General features: G+C 25.8%; 2 protein-coding genes across 2 annotated transcripts; both read left to right on the top strand.

Moving 5' to 3' along the window:
• The first annotated feature begins 8,649 nt into the window (after positions 1-8,649).
• On the top strand, positions 8,650-9,563 carry LOC111642577 (histone H2B-like). The gene has a single exon (XM_023388934.1). The coding sequence runs from the start codon at positions 8,700-8,702 to the stop codon at positions 9,072-9,074; it is 375 nt and encodes a 124-aa protein (XP_023244702.1). The 5' UTR covers positions 8,650-8,699; the 3' UTR covers positions 9,075-9,563.
• Positions 9,564-10,091: 528 nt separating this feature from the next.
• LOC111642578 (histone H2A-like) lies at positions 10,092-10,924 on the top strand. Its single transcript, XM_023388935.1, has one exon. It carries the CDS (start codon positions 10,158-10,160, stop codon positions 10,527-10,529), a length of 372 nt encoding a protein of 123 aa, XP_023244703.1. The 5' UTR covers positions 10,092-10,157; the 3' UTR covers positions 10,530-10,924.
• The last annotated feature ends 10,808 nt before the right edge of the window (positions 10,925-21,732 follow it).

Raw genomic sequence — 21,732 nt, 5'->3', positions numbered from 1 at the left:
ATCAAAATGACTGGACAGCCTTATATCAAAGGTGCCTTCAATGTAATTAATAAAATAACTTATTTTACTTCTATTATCAAGTAAAAAAACAAAACTAGCTTGATGATTGAAACTATTACAGAATTTATTTCCAAATTGATGATGATAATCTTTATAAATATTGCTTCTCACTTATATTCAAAAATGTAAACTTAAATTTACCAATTGTTTGTAGTTTTTTTTCATATTTAAAAACTTCAAGAAATTATATATTTTTTTAAAGGCAACTTAAACAATTAAACCTAAATTCAAAAGCCTGTTATAATCCACTTAATTTTAGTTATTGTCCCTATGAAATAATTGATCTAAAAGTCTACTTTTAGATATACAGTATATACTTACACTTGGCTTTAGAAAAAGTTCTTAATTTTATGNGAACCGTGTTAGAGTGAACCCGAGCTATAAAAGCACCGTGTTATAGGGGGATGTTCCCAATTCTCGAACCGTGTTAGATTGAATCCGTGCTATAGAAGTGCCGTGTTATACGGGGTTACCTGTACTTGCCCTTGTTAAGTACACATAACAGCTAGAAAAAATAAAAGGAAATGGATGTGTAATACTTAAAACAGTTTGTTTTAAACTAATTAATTTCGTCGATTTGGTTTTATATGCAGTAACAGTGATACTTTGAGGAAACAAAAACTAAACACAAACAAAATCACATTTTTAAGTTTCTGCTGTCACATTCTGTTTTCAGTAAATGAGCAGTTCAGCCATTATACTTCTGAAGTTACTGCTATTTCTGCTCTAACCTATCGCATTACGTCAATGTGTTTTACTTCAAATTCAAATGCGAATATTTAATTTGGCAAGTTGCTTATTAAAACGTATTATAAAACCAGTTATATTTTCAATAAACAAATTTTATAAGAGCTGTAAACATCATTTATAAATAACTTTACAAGCTGAAGACTATTACTAGAATGTACGCAATTACCACAATTTTAACAATTTCAAAATTTCAATCATTAGGAACAGCTCTCCAGTTCTTAATTTTCAAATCTTGAGTGAACAGAGAATAATAAGAATCATCTTTTCAAAAGTAATGAAAATCGTTTACTGAATTCATTCAATTTGTAATTGTGCACTATTTTCTGGAATATTTTTATACATATTTCCTCAAGAAAACACAGTTTTCATAAATAATAATTGAGTAATCAATCACAATAATTCTATACAATGTATTGATAAACATTATTCTAGTTGCCATTTTTCACTTTTCTCTTCTGCATCATTTGTAAATACATCAAGACGTATGTGAAGATTCCACTAGCAATCTAGAAAATATTATAAAACTCTATTATATTTTAAATTTATTTTCACAAACTTTTATATCTATTCATAGGTTTTATTAGGACATTTCAAAACTTCAATATTTAATTAGAGTGAAATTCTAAAATAGCATAAACAGTAAGTTATATAAAGAAGCACAATATGTGAACTTATAAAAGTGAAAATAATTATAGTTTGATATTAGATACATTAAATTAATATTCTTAAAAACCAGTTAAATTCTTAAAATCTAAAGCTAGTTCTTTTATCTTCAATATTGTTTAAAGCATTCTGAAATGTTTAAATTATGCATTTTTGAACCTGAAGCTAGAAGACAAATATACCTATATGTAAACATTGATTCAAATAAGACAGAGTTAAGATTTTATCAACAAGAATAAGTAATTTAATTTAAAATGTTGGAAATATATAAATAAAAAATTTATTTGATGTTATTTTTTATTTTAATAATAAAATTTTATTTATTATATTAAAAAATATCAAATTTGAAATACTGTATAAAATAATTTTGAATATTTAAATTTTAGAAATTTGCAAACAAATTGTAAACAATGTACAACTTCTGGTTTGTCTACTATTATTTTTTCAAAAATTTGCATTATATCTATATAACTTTTTACATGCAAGGTTGTAAGAATGGATCTGACCATAGTTGGATCAATTTTTACTGTCAACATTACAAATACAATCCTAATTTCAAATCATGCAACACTATCAGACCAAAACAATAGACTTTTCCATAAGGGGAAAAGATTATCTGCCAAACAACTAATGGAGTAAATCCGGCTACTTTACTGCTATTTAAATTAAATTCTAAATAATTTGGTTGTTGTTTGGCATATTACTAAAATATTGGGCTTTGGGATTTTTATATATGAAAAGATTATCTCTAATGTATTGCTTTCTCCCTCCCCAGAACACACATGCCTTTATCCAGGGAGATTTAGAAATTAGAAAAGTTGAAATAACTAGATATGAATTGAAAATGAAATCTTTATAAAGAAACTAGGAGACTATGCCCATAATCAAGGCAACCACTCTTCATTTTTGGCCAAACCATTTTTTTCCCTTCAGCCCTGATATGTTTTGTATGAATCTAATAATTGTCTTCAGTTATAAAATATCAGTTTAATTTTATTATATAATGAGCAATTGCTTACCAAAAAAAGTAAGGTACTAAAAGTTTTATTTTTTTGCATAAATGTAACAAATAGATATTCCTAGATTTCCTCACTTGACTGATATTATGCAATGGTATTATGACTATATCAATGAAAGTAAGAAACAAATTCTAAATGAAGAGAATTTTAGTAAATGATATTCAAATTCTTTTAAGACTATATTCAAAATCAAAAATCAAGAGGTAGAAGTTAAGCATTTACTATTTATTTAATGTTATGAACCCTTCTACCTCTAACTCTTAACCCTTGGTTGTGAATATGGATTTTAAGCAAATAGCTTTAATTCTCATATTTTTTTTATGTAAACGAAACTCCACAAATCCTTATTAACAATATAGACAAGTTTTTAAAGCATTTTTTTTCTTATCTCTTTGAATAAGATTATCTAGGTCAAATGTCATTTTTGTTAATAGGCAAGGTCAATGTTTAGAAAATAAAAATATCAATCTCACTCAATGTCAATATTTATATTTATTATTACAGAATGTCTTTTTTTATATTAGTACTTATATTATCTGCATCCAGACTAGACATCATATTCCTTGACAATGAAAACAAAATTTTTATATACAGTATACAGGAATATAAGTTTTTATAATTTTATTAAGAGGGCAAAACAGAATTGTGGAATTGTACTGTAAACATTAATAGTAAATAACATGAAATTGCTTTCATTTATAACACTTTTCTACTATCACAGTATATTTCTAAACAAAATGCAATTAAGAAAGTTAGGAATTCCTACCTATGCTATTATCTGTTCTGTTTATTATTAAAATAAAATTGTTTTAANTTTATCTGCTTAAAATTCCACTAAATAACAATAAAGATAATGAAATAATGTAACTTCAATTATGTTCGATAAATAATTAATTAATTAGTAATGTATTATCTCAGCCTCGTTTGTTTAGACATTATCTTAATGGGAAAACATTTAAAATATACCTTGAATGTAAGATAAAAATTTTAATGATTATAGCTTATTTTGAAAGGTTTCCAGTATTATACTCCAATGCAATAAGATTATAGCGTGCATTAACTATTAGGAATTTCAACATTCCCTTTGTTTACATTAATAAAATTAAATGGGAACATAGTCTTAAGGTTTGTGTTCAGAATTTTATAGAGCCAATCAATGGCTCGTCCACTGATTGGATCTATATATTTAAACTTTTACAGTCATAGCCGAAACTTTCGAAACATACAATGAAATATTATTAGATTGCTATTTGAAAAACTTCTAGATCTATAAAATCTAGTAAACTATATAGAAACGTCCGGTTCAAACCGGAAATTACGTTATTTCAATTCAAATATTTTCCTCTGAAACGAGTGAGATATATGAGTGACACGACTTTATTGTTAAAGGAAAAGTATGATGTACAGGGGAACGCCACTACTAATTTGAGGGCTAGAGTATATATTTTAAATTAAATAAATTAAAAATATGGTTAAAAATTGCAGCACAGCATTGTAGTTGATCATGAGATTGAGCCTGGCCAAATATCCGGCTGCATAGAAGTTTTTGAATTTCATTTGCTATCTAACACATAAACAGATGCCAAGTTTCCTTATAATTCTTTCAATCTTTATAATCCGAAACTTGCCAGATAAACTACATGTTTCGTTGCCATATTTCTTTAATTCAATTTAAAATTGTATAACAAATACAGTATTACAAATGTTAATGTTTAATGTTCACTCATTTATGATTTATTTCAATATATACAACTCATATATTATATTGATGTAAATTTCTGTGGATTCACAACAGTGACAAATATTTTGGTAACATCAATAAAACAGAAAAACCTTTTGCAATACCCACATTAATATATTCCTCCTAAGTGACCATTGAAAACACCAAAATATATGCAGATTAGAAAATATACTTTGAAAGAATTTATTGGGCAACAATTTAAAAAATTACAGACCTGTAAATTCCCACTGTTGTCCGTGCGCTATTCATATGTTCCCTAATTTCCAGAACGGAGTTAAATAGATAAGAGTCGAGACAAAGTATAGAAAGCTTAGCGGCAGAAGACTTCTTTCTTTCTTTCTGCTGCAAACCGAAAGTAACGTTATTTCAATTCAAATAGTTTCTCCTGTAAGGAGTTATATAAAAATGGCATGACTGTGTTGCTAACAACAAAAGTACAGTGATGTANATTATACATTCAATTAATTCAATCATATTATGTTTAAATGAATTATGATTTTAAAGTTTTAATTTTTATAATTGAGAACAATAAATCGAATTAAGATTTGTTTTTCAATTTTATTTTTGATTTTATGTATTTATGATATTATTTAATGATTAGTTGATCTGTAAATTGTATATAAAAAATAAATTTTTGATAAAATCACTTGTAGAACAGAAATAATAATTAAATTTTACATCTTAAGGCTTTTTTTCAATATTAATAATTATGATAAATCATAAAAATGTTATTGTTAGTTGTTCATTTCATGTTAATTTGAATTAAATATTTTGATCATATGTTAAGAATGTAATAAAAATATAAAATCTCATAAAGAAGAACCAGTGTAAAAATGAAAATTTATTGAGAATTTTTATTATCAAACACTTACAAAACTGAATGTTCTAATCTCATAAACGATGCTAAAATTCTAGAACAATTATATGTCTATCAATTAGCTTATCCCCTTTTTTATTTAATTAATTCTTAATTACTGTAAAATTCCAGTTATTTTACAAGTCTATTAGTGTGATAACCCCTAAAATAACTGGAATTCTACAGTAATTAAGAATTAATTCTAGAACAATACTTCACAGCACTTGAAACAATTCAGGTTATTTTAAATTAGCTTATAATATGGGAAAAAAGTTAGTTTATTATTAAAAAGTTATTAGATTTCTAGTATAATAATAAAACTTTATTTTTGTATGATTATGATAAAAAACAAATCCAAATTTCTTTTTTTATGCTTTATAACTGTTTAAAATAACTTAACATTTAAAATAATTATAAATCTAGTAAACATTTTCAACATAACTATGATAATTGAAATTTATAAAAGTGTAAAATCAAACCTATTTCTTTTGAAACAACTTATATATTAATTACAATATAAAAGTATAGTGTAACACTGTATAAATAGTAAATAAAAATAAATGAAGTTTTATTGAACATAAAAATTTCTACTGAAAAATTGTTTTGTGTATACAAAAATAAATTTTTAAAAAGTAACTGATCTTATATTTATATAACACAAAATTAGTCTTTATCTATATTACATTTTAATTTTCAAAAAAAATTCTTGTTAACAAAAATTTTATATGTTGAAATAAGCATTTTCACTTGGTAGTATGTACTGTACAGGAGTAATATGGAAATTATATTAAAAATCTAATTTAGATGCTGCATCCAAGAATATCATTACTGAAAAATATAAGAAAACCTACATAAATCAATGATAGTAATGAAATGTACCAAGATAATAAGTTACTAAAAAATGAATATGTTTGTTACTAAGATTATAATAATACTTTCACACTAGTAATTCCTTTACAACCAAAAAGTACTTGGCATTACTCTCTCTTAAATCAATTATAATTCTTGTTTTAATTTTATTCATATTACGTGCTCTTGACACGACATATACAGTACAGTATATATGTATATATATCGTATATAAATATATTAAAAAATGGTAATAACAACAAAAATATATTATTTGATAGTTTCCACTTTTAGGCTTAACGTTTAACTTAAAATTTACTGTTTCACTTTATTTAAAAATAAGTATATGAAGTACTTTACATAAAAAAAAATATACAAAAAGATAAATAAATCTATCACTGATAATAGATTTTATGTGTTAAAAGTGTTATACAAAGTAATATTACGTTAAAGTTATTACGATTTTACCATGACTAAATCCTCACACAAAAAATGAAAAACAATAATAATTTTAAAATTTTACGTTTATCAAAAGAATGATATTTTTCCATTATCAAATAAGAAATACAGTATATCAGAAAGAATATTTTACATTAATTTAAATACCTTTGAAAAATAAATCTATTTTAAATATACTGTAACTTTTTAAATATGTTTATCGATTTAAAACTCTTGATCTATGAATTATACTATATTAACTTGATTACATTTCGTTTTCTTTCTTTAAAGTTTTAACAAATTATGTATTATATAACTTAAAAGTTACGAAGTCATCGATTGTATCGCTAACAAAGGACGAACACAAGAATGTTCTGACGTGTTGATATACGGAGTAACACTGTGTATATCGACATTATTTAGTATCAGAAACCTATTCGTAGATAATTAATATCGAATATATAATTTAAGAAACATAATTTTTGGGATGCAATTTGAAAAAAATGTAGACCTATAAATTCATACTGTCATTCGACTGTCCGTCTTTCCTTAATTTCGAGAAAGGAATCAGATAGATGAAATCCGAGACTAGATATGGAAACCTCGGAGGTAGGAGGTCCCGATTAACTATATATAAACTTCTGATACAAACTGGAAATCACGTTATTTCAATTTAAATGTTTACCCTTGAAAGTAGTTAATTAATAGATTATCGGCACGATTCTATTGTTAAAGGAAAAAATGATGCACAGAGGCAAGAGATTAGTAATAATTTGAGGTGAAGAGCATATATTTTAAACGAAATAAATTAAGAATATAATATATAAAAAAAATTGCAGCCCGGCATTGTGGCGATGTCATAATAAATAATCTCTCGTAATATTATATTATTCTAGATATTAGCCAATGCGAAATATTTGTTATAACTTACTTGTTAAACAAAAAATAAGACACTGATATTTGTCTCAGAATAAATTCACTAAAAATAATGTATGTTAATATTTTTAATCTGTTTATTTCTTACTATCCAAGCTATAATGTTTCACAAAGTTTTTATTATATAATCTTAATTCAGTGATTTTCAACCGGTGTGCCGCAAAATTTTCCGAAGGTTATTTTAAATAAATTATTTTCGAAAGAAACCCAAAGAACAATAAGCGTGTGTCAAAATTAAAACCTCTTTAAATTGATGTTTTGATTTTATATATATATATATATATTTTAACTTAGAAATAGCGGGACATTGAGCACGCTTATAAAAGCAATTATCATGCCACTTTTAAATGTATATTAGGACTTAACTTTAATTACTTTTCTTATGTAAATGAAAATTATTAATTTAAATCATTATTGTTGTAACCTGCTACTATTTCAAGAAATAACAATACTGTTTTATTTAATTCACAAAAAATATAGACAAAAAGAATTAGGCTAAGTAACAAGTAATATGGCAATAAAATGTTTATAAACACAGCTTTAATTCACGTAATTTTTTCCGCGTAAATTATAAGTTCTAGTATGCGATGAGAAAAAAATAGGTTGAACAACACTTTTAATTACTAAAGAACATACAAAACTAAGATTCTATATGTTATTTAGCGAAACAAATCTATTGATGTTTAATATCTTTAAAATTTAATTTCTTATTTACTGAAATATCAGTTCACAATTCGAATAAAAATTTTTTTCTGGAGAATGAATACAAAATTTCATATTGTATAAACAAATTCTTAGAAATTTTCACGTTATTGTTAATAAGTCATCTTTCTTCAATATTTAATTATATAAATCATAAAAATTTTAATGCTAATTTCTTTGAATTAAGAAATGTTATAAGAATTTCAATCATAAAACATTCATAATAATGAAATCATTAATTAATGAAAATAGATAGTTGTAATAAATTTTCATTTACAAAAAATTATCTATAATGTTTCTATTATGGACGAAATTGATTATTTTTTAAAAACACTTAAAAATAAATTATATATATATTTTATCAATTCTGAAAATACTGTATATGTTTAATAATATATAAAATGATTTATAATAGCTTTTGACAATAAATACAAAATAGTTGGATTGAGAATTTAAATTAAGACTTCTTATTGCATGAGTGAAATCCAATAAGAGAAAGGATCGTAAATTTTCAATCCTGATTCCTATTTGTTCTTCATTAACCAATGAGCGCGAGCGTATTCTATCCTATCCAATCAGGTGAGTTTGACTAGTTCAGTTCAATCCACCCAATTTTGTATAAATAGTCACAAAACCGGCTACGTTGTATCTGTTATCCTTCAGAAAGTTTTGTGTACTGTACGTCATGCCACCAACTCCTAGTGGAAAAGCCGTAAAGAAAGCCGGTAAGGCTCAGAAAAATGTTCGCGCTGGTGATAAGAAGAAAAAGAAGAAGAGGAGGAAGGAAAGTTTCAGCGTTTACATTTACAAAGTTTTGAAGCAAGTTCATCCAGACACAGGTGTTTCTAGTAAAGCTATGTCAATTATGAACAGCTTCGTCAATGACATTTTCGAGAGAATTGCAGCCGAAGCTTCCCGTCTTGCTCATTATAATAAACGTTCAACCATCACTAGTCGGGAAATCCAAACTGCCGTTCGTCTTTTGTTGCCCGGAGAATTGGCCAAGCACGCCGTTTCGGAGGGTACTAAAGCTGTAACTAAGTACACCAGTTCAAAGTAAACTTCAGATTATTAAACGGCCCTTTTCAGGGCCAAAACTTTTTGGTAAAGGGTAGCCTATCATATCAATTTTTATAAAATGTACGACATATTCTGCTTTTTCTTTTGAATTAAAACAAAGTACACAAAGTTTGCAAAAAGGTGTTTGCATTATAAACTTTTTCTCCCCCTTACTTTTTTAAGCAAAACTGGTTTCTTAAATTTTTATTGTATTATTCGTTTATAAATAAAATATACCAGCAAGGTAATATAAATGTAAATAAGAAAAAAATTAATGTGCTCGAAATGTATTTCTCACACTTGAGAAAGAACCCGCGTTGACCTTGACTGATGAACTCGGAACAATGAACTTTTTACTTAATCGTTCCGGTCATTTTTTTTTTTAAACATTATAGGACAAAGACTAAAAAGAAAACTAAATTACGTAAAGTCTTTAGTATTGAATTGTTATCGGAGAAATGTTCAAATGAGTTTTGTGTTACGCGTTTTTGACAACTTATTTGACATAACATTTTAGACAAACCATTGGAGCAAATATTGATGGCAATGAAACAAATTATTACAGTACAAGTTTATTAGGAAAATGTAAGTTTAATTCTGAAGCAATAAGAAAATATAAGTTGCTCGTAACAATATTAAAAACTGGTATTAATACTACGTATCTGCACCAATTTTTAAAAAAATGTAATTTCACCCTATTAAGACAAAAGTTCTTTTTTAGTATAATTATAGTAATGATTGTCGTTTAACCATAAAAACGATAGTTTTTATCAAGAATGATGCAAAAGATACATGCAATTTAACGAACATTGCATAATTTGAAAGAAAACAATTGTATAAGTTAAAAGATAACTAACCAATAGGAGTAGAGCTTTAATGAAAATAATCTACTCGTCCATTGGTTAAGGTCTAACCTATGAGAGCTAGGATTGAGAAATTTGAATCTGTACTGCTATTGGTTAGAAGGCATCCAATGACGAATAAGATTCGTGTACAATCCTATAAATACGATGGGTCAGCATATCTTTCCGTCATTACTCACTTAGGTTTTGAGTTCGCCGTTCTTCGTTCATAGCGTCTGAAAATGTCTGGTCGTGGTAAGGGAGGAAAAGTTAAGGGAAAGAGCAAGACCCGTTCTAGCAGAGCAGGGTTACAATTTCCAGTCGGTAGAATTCATCGTTTGTTGCGAAAAGGCAATTATGCTGAAAGAGTAGGTGCTGGTGCTCCCGTTTACCTCGCTGCCGTATTGGAGTACTTGGCTGCTGAAGTATTAGAATTGGCAGGAAATGCTGCAAGAGATAACAAGAAGACTCGTATTATTCCTCGTCATCTTCAATTGGCAGTAAGAAATGATGAAGAATTGAACAAGCTCTTATCCGGTGTAACTATCGCTCAAGGTGGTGTTCTTCCAAACATCCAGGCTGTTCTCTTACCCAAGAAGACTGAGAAGAGCTAAATCAGCTCTAGATAGTCTTAAAAAGACTCCAAACGGCCCTTTTCAGGGCCAAAAAAATTTTGATAAAGAGTAGTCTAATTGTATTTCATGTTTTAAGATGTTGCATTCTTAATATACTTTTTAACATTCCTAAATACAGTAGGCCAGGTTTTACCTAATTTTTAATTTATCCGCTATGGTCAGAAGTGTCAAGTGTTTCATGTTACTGTCTCCCATTGCTGCATGCTTTCAATATGAAATTTTGTTGGTTCATATTTTTATAATGTATTAGTTCACAAAACATTTTAAAAACCCATTTTTCTGTCATGCTGTTCTATCATACTTTTTTTTTTTTTAGTTCATGATGTTTGTAAATGAAGATTGAAAATTTTGACAAATAAACAAATATCTCAAAATTTGTGGATATTGGTTTTGATAGTGTTAAAATTAAAATTTCAGGTAGAAAAATTTTAATGTCTAGAATAATTCAAATGTCAAATTATCCTATAAATATACAAGAATTTATTTACAAAATTAGAAAACATTGGAGAAGTGAACTTACTAATTTAAAAACAAGTAGAAAATTCATAATCTAATATTAAGTGCAAAGCAAGAATTCTTTTAATAGTTTCATTTTTTATAATTACTGTATGTTACTTTTCTACCAAACTTAAATTTAACATAAAATACTTTGACTTTAGATAAAATATTAAATGCATCTTTATATTAAGTAAGTTAATTTTTAATCAGGAAGGAATTTTATCTTAGAATATTACTTTATGACAAATGGGGGAAAGTATGGCATTTTGTGGCTTTAAGGCTGCTTGTTGACAATACAAAATGGTATAAGTTTAAATTTTTGTCATGAATGTTGAGTTGTAAAAGTGTTTTTCTGTTCTTTTTTAAAGAAGGCATTCTATCTACCTAATATACAATTGATGTATATTTTAGATGGTCATGCATATTAAATATATACTTATGCAATATGCTCTACAACATCTTTTAGCATCTGAAATGAGATCTGGCCTCCCCATTACAAAGGTTTCCCACCTCTTGTTTATGATAATAAATTAATCAATAAGAATTAGACATTAATAAATTTGGATTAAATGACAGTATAACACTGTTATACTAAATTTTTAAAAATACTTGTACTCTATGGTATGTTTAAAGAATCTTTAATATTCTACACTTTTGTGGATGCCTTGAAAATGATAAATGCTACAAATTATGTTCATTTTATTTCATCTCTATTTGATGACAACTTCATAATATGTAGAATTCTAAATTTTACCAAGACTAAATATGCAAAATATTAACTCATTAAAAGTATACAGGTGAGTTCTCATTAATATATGCATTAAACACTAAATTTGCATGTTAAGTGAATTATTGTTTGTATTTCTTAGCAAATTTTATAAGTATGAATTACACAATATAGTTAATTAAAAATAAGCTAACAATTATAATATTTCTAAAAAATTTGAAAAATGTATAAACACCTAATTCAAAACTTATTTTTTTTTTTAATGATGATAAATATTTATTATAATATCTTTTTTGGCTGTCTTCATACACACTGTTTTTTATTTTGATAAAAACTATTTAAATGAAAATCAACAGAAGAAGAAGAACCAATATTGATATACAATAGGTTCTGAGAATACAAAAAATAAATTTATAATACAGGAATATACTGTATATACAAATGAATTTCACATAGCAACAAATTATCTTAAATATTTTTTAACAAAGATAACATTAATCAATTTCTATGCAGCATTAAGAATTATTTATTAAGAATTTATTGGTTTATCAGTTAAATGGTAGAAAATAAAAAATTAAGAATTTATTGGTTTATCAGTTAAATGGTATGTTATATTATTTTACATGATAATCTACAATTGAATATATCAATGAAAATGATGAATTTACAAATGAAAAGATGAAGTAGACAAATAAACTTTAAGTAATATGATGAGTTTTTCTTATACTTTCTAATACATTTTTTCACGGTCACGTATTGATGTTGATCATACATCTACATATTTATGGATTATTGAATTACTAAATATTTATAATTTTATTTTTTTAAATTATAAAGTATAGAAGTTTAATATCAAAAATATTTTTGATAATGACATATTATTTACAAAAGCTCTCAAATAATAAAATCAATATTCTATTTGTTTTTTGTTTTTTTTTGCTTATACTGTAATAATTGATTTATTTTCACAAGTAAATAAAAGGTTAACTAACTTATTTCATAGAAACTTGGAATTCTAATGATACATTATTAATAATGTTTTATTAGAATTCTAATTATATCCAATGCAACATTTTAAATTTTCTATCAAATAGATTGATATTAAATAATAATTTAGTGGAGTTTATTAGCTCTCACCTTTTAAGCCTTAATTATACATCAGTTTTATAAATTCATATAAATAAAATTATGAAAATAAAACTATGTAATTTTTTAAACTTAGAATTTTATAATATAATTCTATCTTAATGATTTTATACATTATATTTTGTAGTTAGTTTGTTAGTTTCAAAATATTGATTTTTACAAAGGAATTTATATAATCAGCAGTTTAAAAGATCAATTCTTATATTCTATTTTTATATACTGAAAGATTGTGATTTTACATAAGCCTGATTATTATGAAACGGAACTAGGCCTATCAATAGTAGTTACAGTACATTGTTTTATGACAATTTGTAAAATATCTGTACTATTTACATACAGTGGAAATTATAATTAGCTTTATTATAAATATCAGATATTATATTTTCACATGCATCTACATCTCAGTATTAAAAATATAACTAATTATGACTCTAAAAAGCATAATGGTATCTATATAGCTTACACCAAACAATAACAATTTATACTTTTTTTTATTGGTTCAAAGAGTTAAACTTAGTGTTTTAAAAATTAAGAAAATATTTTAGCAAATCAAAAATATAAATTTAAGTACAAAAGATTTCAAACTTTGATTACTGTCAACATTTGCTGTAATGTTATGAAAATCAGTACACAGAACTAACAGAAATAGATTCAAAAATGCTGCTAATATATAAAAAAAATAGCTGACTTGAAGTTAATATCTATGTACTGTATATCTTTAAACCTCATTACTAATCTTCAGATGTTTATTAAATTAAATAAACAAAATAAATTCTACATAAATACATTCTTATTTTAGGTAGCCAAATTTATCAGCTCCTAAAATAAATACTGTCAGTGTTTATGTAATATTAATATTACTAAAAACTTTGGAAGTTATTTGTAATAAATTCTAATTAATCAACATTTGAAATTTGATATACAGTAAGTATAATTAAAGTTCCAGAATTAGTATGGATTTTCATGTATAAAAACACTAAAATAATGCAAAAATTTATTAAAGAATTATATGTATATAGATTTTCTCTTCATAACTTGTAAAGCTTACTTTTAATCCTAAATTATGCTATGCTTTACATATTGTGGTAATATGATTTTTATTCAGATTTCATTATTAATATTGATCATACAAATTCAAGTAAGAANAACAAATATTTGTGTTTTTCAAATAAATTTTTGTCTGTCTCCTTTATAATAAATAAATTTATCTATTTCTAACTAGAAATTAAAAGTGTCTGTAGAAGTCATTTTTTAAAATATCCTTTTTCGTGATAAAGTTTTAATACTTATTACTATAATCTAGACATGTAAATCCACAATATACTTGTGGTCCAGAGAAACAAAAAGGTTGGACACCCCTGATTTAAGAGAATATGGATGTTATGTGTTTTTTCACCTGTAGCCTGGAATATTTCTAGTTTGTTTTTGAAATCTGTTATGGTATTTCTTTTGCCATCTTCTTGATTTGTCTACCTCGTCTGCTTTAATAGCGACCGACATTGATCTTACAACCTGATAATTTGACAGTTTGTTTGGGTTTAATAATCTGGTTTATGAAGAAAAACTTCATACTTGCAGAGTTTGTACTCGTTTGTATCCTTGCCCAATTTGCACAACCTGGCATAATGCAGTTATTGAAGCTACTTGGCATGGTTAAAAATTAAGACAGCATAAGCACAATTATTCCAGATATTACAGGTTCTGACAAGTAAAGAATTTTCAGAGTCCTATCACATATTTGTGATAGAACTCTGAAAATTCTTTACTTAGGCTATAGGCTACATATTGATTATTAACAATCTGTGACATGCCATAATAAGCAAAAATTTTAAAAACTAATAAACAGGCTTAAAATAATAAATACAAATGTATTCTGACAGTTTATGGGTTAATAATTATACTTTCTATTTGCAAAATTTCTTCAATTTTTAACACCAAATAAGAAAAAAAGTGAATTTTTAAGAAATTTGCATGATTTCCCGGGATGAGAATTTCCCAGGTTAAAAACCAGCTGGGATCCTGTTTGAGAAACCCTAATTGTGATATACCCAATAAAAATAAATCACATGGATTTCAGTCGGGGCTATAAAACAGTCACTCCACACCACCACCAGCATCTTTTTCATAATCTAATCCATTTACATGCTTCTCAAACATGCTGTAAAGGTTTTAAATACTTGCTTTGTGCAATGGAGCCTTGCACCATCTTACATAAACTAAGCATGATGATGATGATGATGTTTATGTCTAACAAACATTTTGGGATAAAATTTCTTTTCCAATAATTCAACATATGCAGCAAAAGCAACATTCTTTTTGAAGAAGAATGGTCCAATAACTCCACTAGCACTGATAGCACACCACTTAAATAATTAGAATTTTGATAATAATTCTTTACAATAAACCCATGTTGTTCTAAAGTGAGCACCACCATTTTGAAAATGAATGTTAACATTAATCAATCATCGACGCCAAAAATGTAAACATTGTGCTATGTAGTACTTTTTGAATTTTATTTCTATGTCATTCAGTTGAAAAGTTATTTGAGTTTAAAGTTTTGTGTGAAGAAACTCACCCTGTAATTGAAGACTATTATGATAAATAAATTGATATAAGCAAAAATAAGTTATACAGTGGGTAATCAGTGAAAGAACAGTTCAGACTACGAATACTTTTGCGTTTTTTATGTTCAGATAATGAACACTTCACAGAACAAACACAAGAAGAAACAACCTAAAATAATGAATACCAATTGGTCTTCCCTTGTCTTTGGACAACAATTTGAAACATTTTGGAGTACAGGAGACATTGACATTGACACTCAACCCAGTATATACTGATTGGATAGTATTCCTCCGAACTTTGAAACTCTCCCTTGTAATTCCAGCCTTTTATTTTTTTGACAAAGAATTTTTATAAGTATTCATGAATTGTTAGGTGGGCACTTGTTAAGATTGGTGTCAGTTTTTATTTTCGAAAGGTGAAAGTATAATAATAAAGGTAGAGAGTGGGGCAGATATCTGATGTCACTGGGCAGTATGGCTTAAACATTTCTACAATAGGCCGCAGTTCAATCTTATCTAAGAAAGTTACTTTATTATCAAGAAGACTCAAGCAGCTAAAGGAGTAACAAAAATTACATCTGAGAAATAAAGAACATTGAAGAGCTCATAATGGAACCTCAAACTGATCTGATGACAGAAGAATGCCAAGAACTCTTGAATGAAAAACACCAAGAAACTCTGCGAGATATGTTTTCTTCTAAAAAAGAGGATTAATGCCAACATCTGCTATTAAAGATCTTTTGAAGAATTGTGGGAGGATGTCAGAACAATAGTCTTAGAATGGCATCCAAACCAGGTTGAGGTTAATAGGCTTAGGATCTCTACAACAACAATGCTATTACTTCTGAATAATCCTGAAGAAGAGAGACATTAGACAGATTCTTTAACACCCCACAATCAGAATAAACATAACTGATAAAAATGCAAGACTGTGTATATATATATATATTTTATTACATATAAATATAGTAAGAAAATATATAATTTTTTATTTTTGGGAATCTCCAGAACAGATTAATCAAATTCCCATAAAAATTTATGGTAAACTGATAATCGGTTAACATACAATTCAGATAGCGAACACAGTCTTGGAATGGATTATATTTGTTAACTGATCATATTTGTGATGACAAATAATTTATAAAAAATGTATGGCAATAAAAGTTTTTCATCTAACCAAAATATAAAAATCAAATTAATAATTAAAAGATCTTGCTTTAACATTCATTTTTTTCAAAATATTGTAGATTAAGATTAAGATACTTAAGATGTTTTTAAAATTATCATCATCTTCTGTAACACAAAATTATAAAAGAATATCTAGATTTGAATAATATGTAGCATTTCTTTTAATATTTTTTTATATTTTATAGTGTAAAACAAAGTCATAAGTATTTTTTCTTCTATTGAAGAATACTGAATGAGTTAAATACCATGTGATCCTCATTGAAGTATCTCTATTCATATCAACACAGTCTAGAGAAATATTTAGCAGTCCAAATGCAACCAAATTTGGCATGGTGACATTTCAGGGCATGTGGAAGACATTTCCATAAAACAAAAAGTTAGTACCAAAACTATGGCACTTTTGGCATTGTAAGCTGCATGATTTTCAGTTGTAGAGACACTTAAAAGTGCAGTTTATCAATAACATGTAAATTTGACAACCTTGAAAAACAATACATGCGAGAAGCATTGCAGACAATTAATTATATTCCACTGTTAATTATACTGCTCATTTCATTCAGATTTTAATGTATAGAATGGGGACCACACTGAACATCTTGCATCACTAAAGTCTCTGTATAAGACACAAATATCTTGATACAAATAAAATGTTTCTTTTTTACTGCATAGTGGTAAGCTTCAGTACTAATTTTTATTATGAAAATCTCTTCCATACATCTTGAAATATGACTATACCAAATTTGATTGCATTTGGACTACTAAATATCTCTAGACAGTGCTGTATAGAGGAACCTTAATTACAATCATCTAATACATTTGTTAAATATGGATAATTATATGCTAATTTTTGAAAATGAATTGAAATCACAATATATGTCTAACATAATAAACCCTTCTGTTTTACACACTTTAAATTTTATTACTTTATCACAGTTTTGATTCTAGCATTTGTTATGAAACGAGCAATTATTATTAGTACATTAAAATAAATAATGCTTTCACAAAAAAATGCTCATTTATTGTCAGTTATGGACAAATCTCAATTAGAATAGAATGTATTTATTCAGTTTCAAAATATTGATACTGAATAAATATTGATCTTGAAAAATTTGATAGAAATATTTACCTGAATCATGTATTTCTTTCACAGCCTTCAGCATTTCTGACCAATAAAATTTTATCTGTACTGGAGTAAGTGGTTCTGAAGCTGCAGCATTTTTTAGAGCTGTTCCTAAATCAGTATCTCCTTTCTCCATTACTACATAAATTTCTGAATTAGCTCTGCAATATTCACTAAAATGTGTATAAATATTTCAATTTAAATTAATAAACTGATAACTAGAAGTAAGTCATTTTTTCTTATTTACTAAAACATATAAGCATGTTTTTATTTAATCAGAAAATGTTTAACATAATTTGATATATTTTACATTGATTCATTTTGAATTAAAATAAAAATTTAATTAATTAATTTCATATATAAAAGAATCATTTCTGAAATAGGAAATTCATACTTTAGGAATTTAAGTAATAAATGCAGACGTGTATATAAATTGTTGATTAAAAGACACTATTTTGGCAGAACAATCAATGAAAAACACTTTTTCATTTATCTTTGTTTTTGCTCTATAAAGATCAAAAGTTACACATTTTTCATTGATAAACTGCATGTTTAAAAATGTTAAAGTATATTTGGCATTATTCATTTACTTTACAAACCGAAATCATTGTCCTCTTCAAATACTTTGATACAAAAAGAAAGATAAGAAAAGTTACAGAAATAAAATATCATAATGAATTCTACTCAAACAGTAACAAAATATAACATGGGTACATTGCCTGGTAAAGCAGCTTTAATGCATTTGAATAAATAAGCCAATGACATAGCCTATTTTATTTAAAGCATATCATGCCATTGGCCTGCTTATTCTACTGTATTAAAGCCACTTTACCAGGCCACGTGGCCAAAGACATAATACTTACTAATCATATAACTTCACAACACGATCACAACCTTGCAATTGTTGGAGTAATTTTATTTCATTTTTAAATCCTTCTCTGATAGAATGATCTGTACCAGCAATATTCACTTTTTTTATTGCTAAAATTTTTCCAGTTTCAAAATCATATACTTGATATACCTGTTTACCATAAGAAGTTTAAGATTCAAAATAATAATAATAATAATAATAATTAAATATATAGTTACAAAATTTTAAAAACAGAAGACTAAAAGGTACACTAGTATGAATTTTATGTAATAGAAGTTATAATTAAAAAATTAGAAGGTATTTTGTTGATTTTAATAAAAATTTAAAAAAAATAAGAAAATTTTTAAATTTGAAAAACTTAAAATTTGATATATTAATGTTATGGTAAGCAAATGAAGTATAAATCTAAAAATGTATATGTGATAATGTAATAAAAAGATGATATATCTGATATTAAACTAAGTCTGAAAATAAAAATAGAAATTAATAATTAATGATGTAAATGTATTGAAATGTAATTTATATGTTAAATCATAGATATATATCTTAATCATCCATTATTTTGTTTGAAACTAATGCTTCTACACAATAAAACTTTCTTTTCCAATTTTTCTATAAAAACTATCTAAAAAGAAGGAAAAAATAAACTTAAAAAAACATTTTTATTTTATAAATAATCAATAATTCAATGTCTATGATGTGTTTAAAAAAGAATTTTTCTATTCTTAATAAAATAAGTTTGTTTTGTATTCAATATTTAATTCAAATTTATTGTATATCAATCATTTTATATCATTATAAAGGCAATAAGCTTAGAAAGCTGATTCTTCATTTAGCTACTTGTTTGTATCAAATTTTTATTTCAGTAACCTAAATGGCACTGTTTTTCCCAAACTTATCACAATGACTTTTGTATGTTATAACTCACTATTTTATTCGTTTTAAGTACCTTTAACAAAATGCACTCAGACTCATATCATTCCTCTTCAGTTGTTATAGAGTTGTTACATATTAAACTGTATTCATATAATCTGTGTAATAATAAACTGTAATCATATAATGTTCATATAACATATTTAAATCATAAACTGTATCTAATAAATTTCTGATGAATGCATTTGTATTCTAATATACTGCATATGTAATCATCATCAATAAACCTATGTTTTATACTTTTTTTAGTTTAAATTTCTGAACTAGAACTTCTGTATCTGTATTTATATATAAAAAGATTGTACATAATTTACCTTGCTAGAGCCTCCTTTTCCTAAAAGATTCAGCTTAAAATATGATTTATCATTCACTTTTAAAGTTTTAAATTTGTTCTGGGGAAAAAAAGTAAATTTAAATATATCAAAAATAAAGCAAAAGTTTTATTTAATTTCTAAAAATGTTACAAATTTGTTTAATCTATTTTATAAAAAAGAACTCTGAGAGAATCATATTTACTAACTTTCTAAATATCAAATTAAATGTTAAGATTTATTTAATTAGAAATCTTTGTATATTTTAAAGACTATTATCTATTTTTACTAAAAATTTATTTAATTCTAAACATAGAAGTAAATGCACACAATGTTTACTAATGTACAGTACAAGAGAGCTCAAAAGTCAGTCAACCAAGATATTGAGATTTATTTATTTTTTTAAAACAGTTAAAACTGGTTTGGAACAACTGCATTGATTCAATTGCTTCATTAGAACTGACTGTTGAGCTACCCGATATATCAGAATTGTTATATAATTAATTAAAAATAATCAATTAATTTTAAACTGAAAGTAATTATAAATTAATATGTGTTCAATATCTAGTGAAAATATAAATTATGAATTTAAATTTAAAAATTTAATTAATATTCTTTTTACGTTTTCAGCTTGTTCTGATATCATCTGACACATCTTTCTGTAACTTTCAGGATCTTTCTTAACTTCATTTTTATCTTTAACAGTGGCATTACTACAAACTTGATCATTTCCTGAAATATAATTATTATAAAACATTAAATATAAAAATAACAGGCTATAGGACAATTGTGATCAGTGGCATAACTAAGAAGTCAAAGACCTGCCCACAAGAATTTTCCTGAGGCCCATTCCAATAATTCCACAAAAAGTTTGCCGTATCTGTATTTAAAATCTCTCTTGCCCAAAGTGCAGGCTCTGCAATTCTATTATATATGCCACTGATTGTAATATGTAATTGTATAAATAAAGATTTATATACAAATTAAGATCAATTATTCCATAGAAATATATTGAAATTCAGGGAATATATTCTGTAAATGTTTGATTAACAATATTTCAGTTCATTTTATGTTGATAAATTAAAATTAACAGAAACAATTAACATAAATAAGATACAGGCAAATGAAATTCATTATGAAAATTTCTATTAACTATTGTCAAAATGTTTTGTTTTATAAGTTAACATGAAAAAGTCCTCATTACTAATAACTACAATATTGGTAATGAGTAATGAGTAAATATTGCAGTTTTTATACATTGAGAACAAAATTGTATTATGATATCATACTTGTCATTTTTGATATTGTAATTCAATCTTCAACCCAATTCTGTAATACAGAAATTATTTTTCATGTCAAATATGAACAGTGTTCTATTATAATACCAAATCTTGAGAAAATCTCAAGTAATTTTTTCTTTTTGAAAGATATTCCAATAAAACTAATTTACAGGCATAACTCGCTTTTTAGTGTTTTGCTAATTTTATAATATATTTTAGTTATATTTCATTAGTAATATTTTGAACACTTGTCTTTTTTTTAATGGGATTTTTTTTATTATTTTTACCTTTGCATTGCTTTTTAAGCCTAGTGCTATTGTGCAGTTATTAAATAAAATAATAATTGTGTTTTTAGGCTTTTATATACAGTGTCATATGAAAAAACCTGTGATTTACTTTAAGGCACTATTCATTTTATGACAATGGTCTGTAAAGGGGAATCTAACCTACCACATTAGTAAGATATGCCTGTAATAATGATACAATAATCACAGATATAAATATAAACAATGCTTGATCCTAAGAGTTTTCCCTTGATTTTATT

This window comes from Centruroides sculpturatus, unplaced genomic scaffold (assembly GCF_000671375.1).
Source record: "Centruroides sculpturatus isolate CEXI.00-Female unplaced genomic scaffold, Cexi_2.0 scaffold1599, whole genome shotgun sequence".
In the NCBI taxonomy this organism is placed as follows: Eukaryota; Metazoa; Arthropoda; class Arachnida; order Scorpiones; family Buthidae; genus Centruroides; species Centruroides sculpturatus.
Note: the sequence above shows the minus strand (reverse complement) of the source record. Positions and strands in the feature narration are given on the sequence as shown.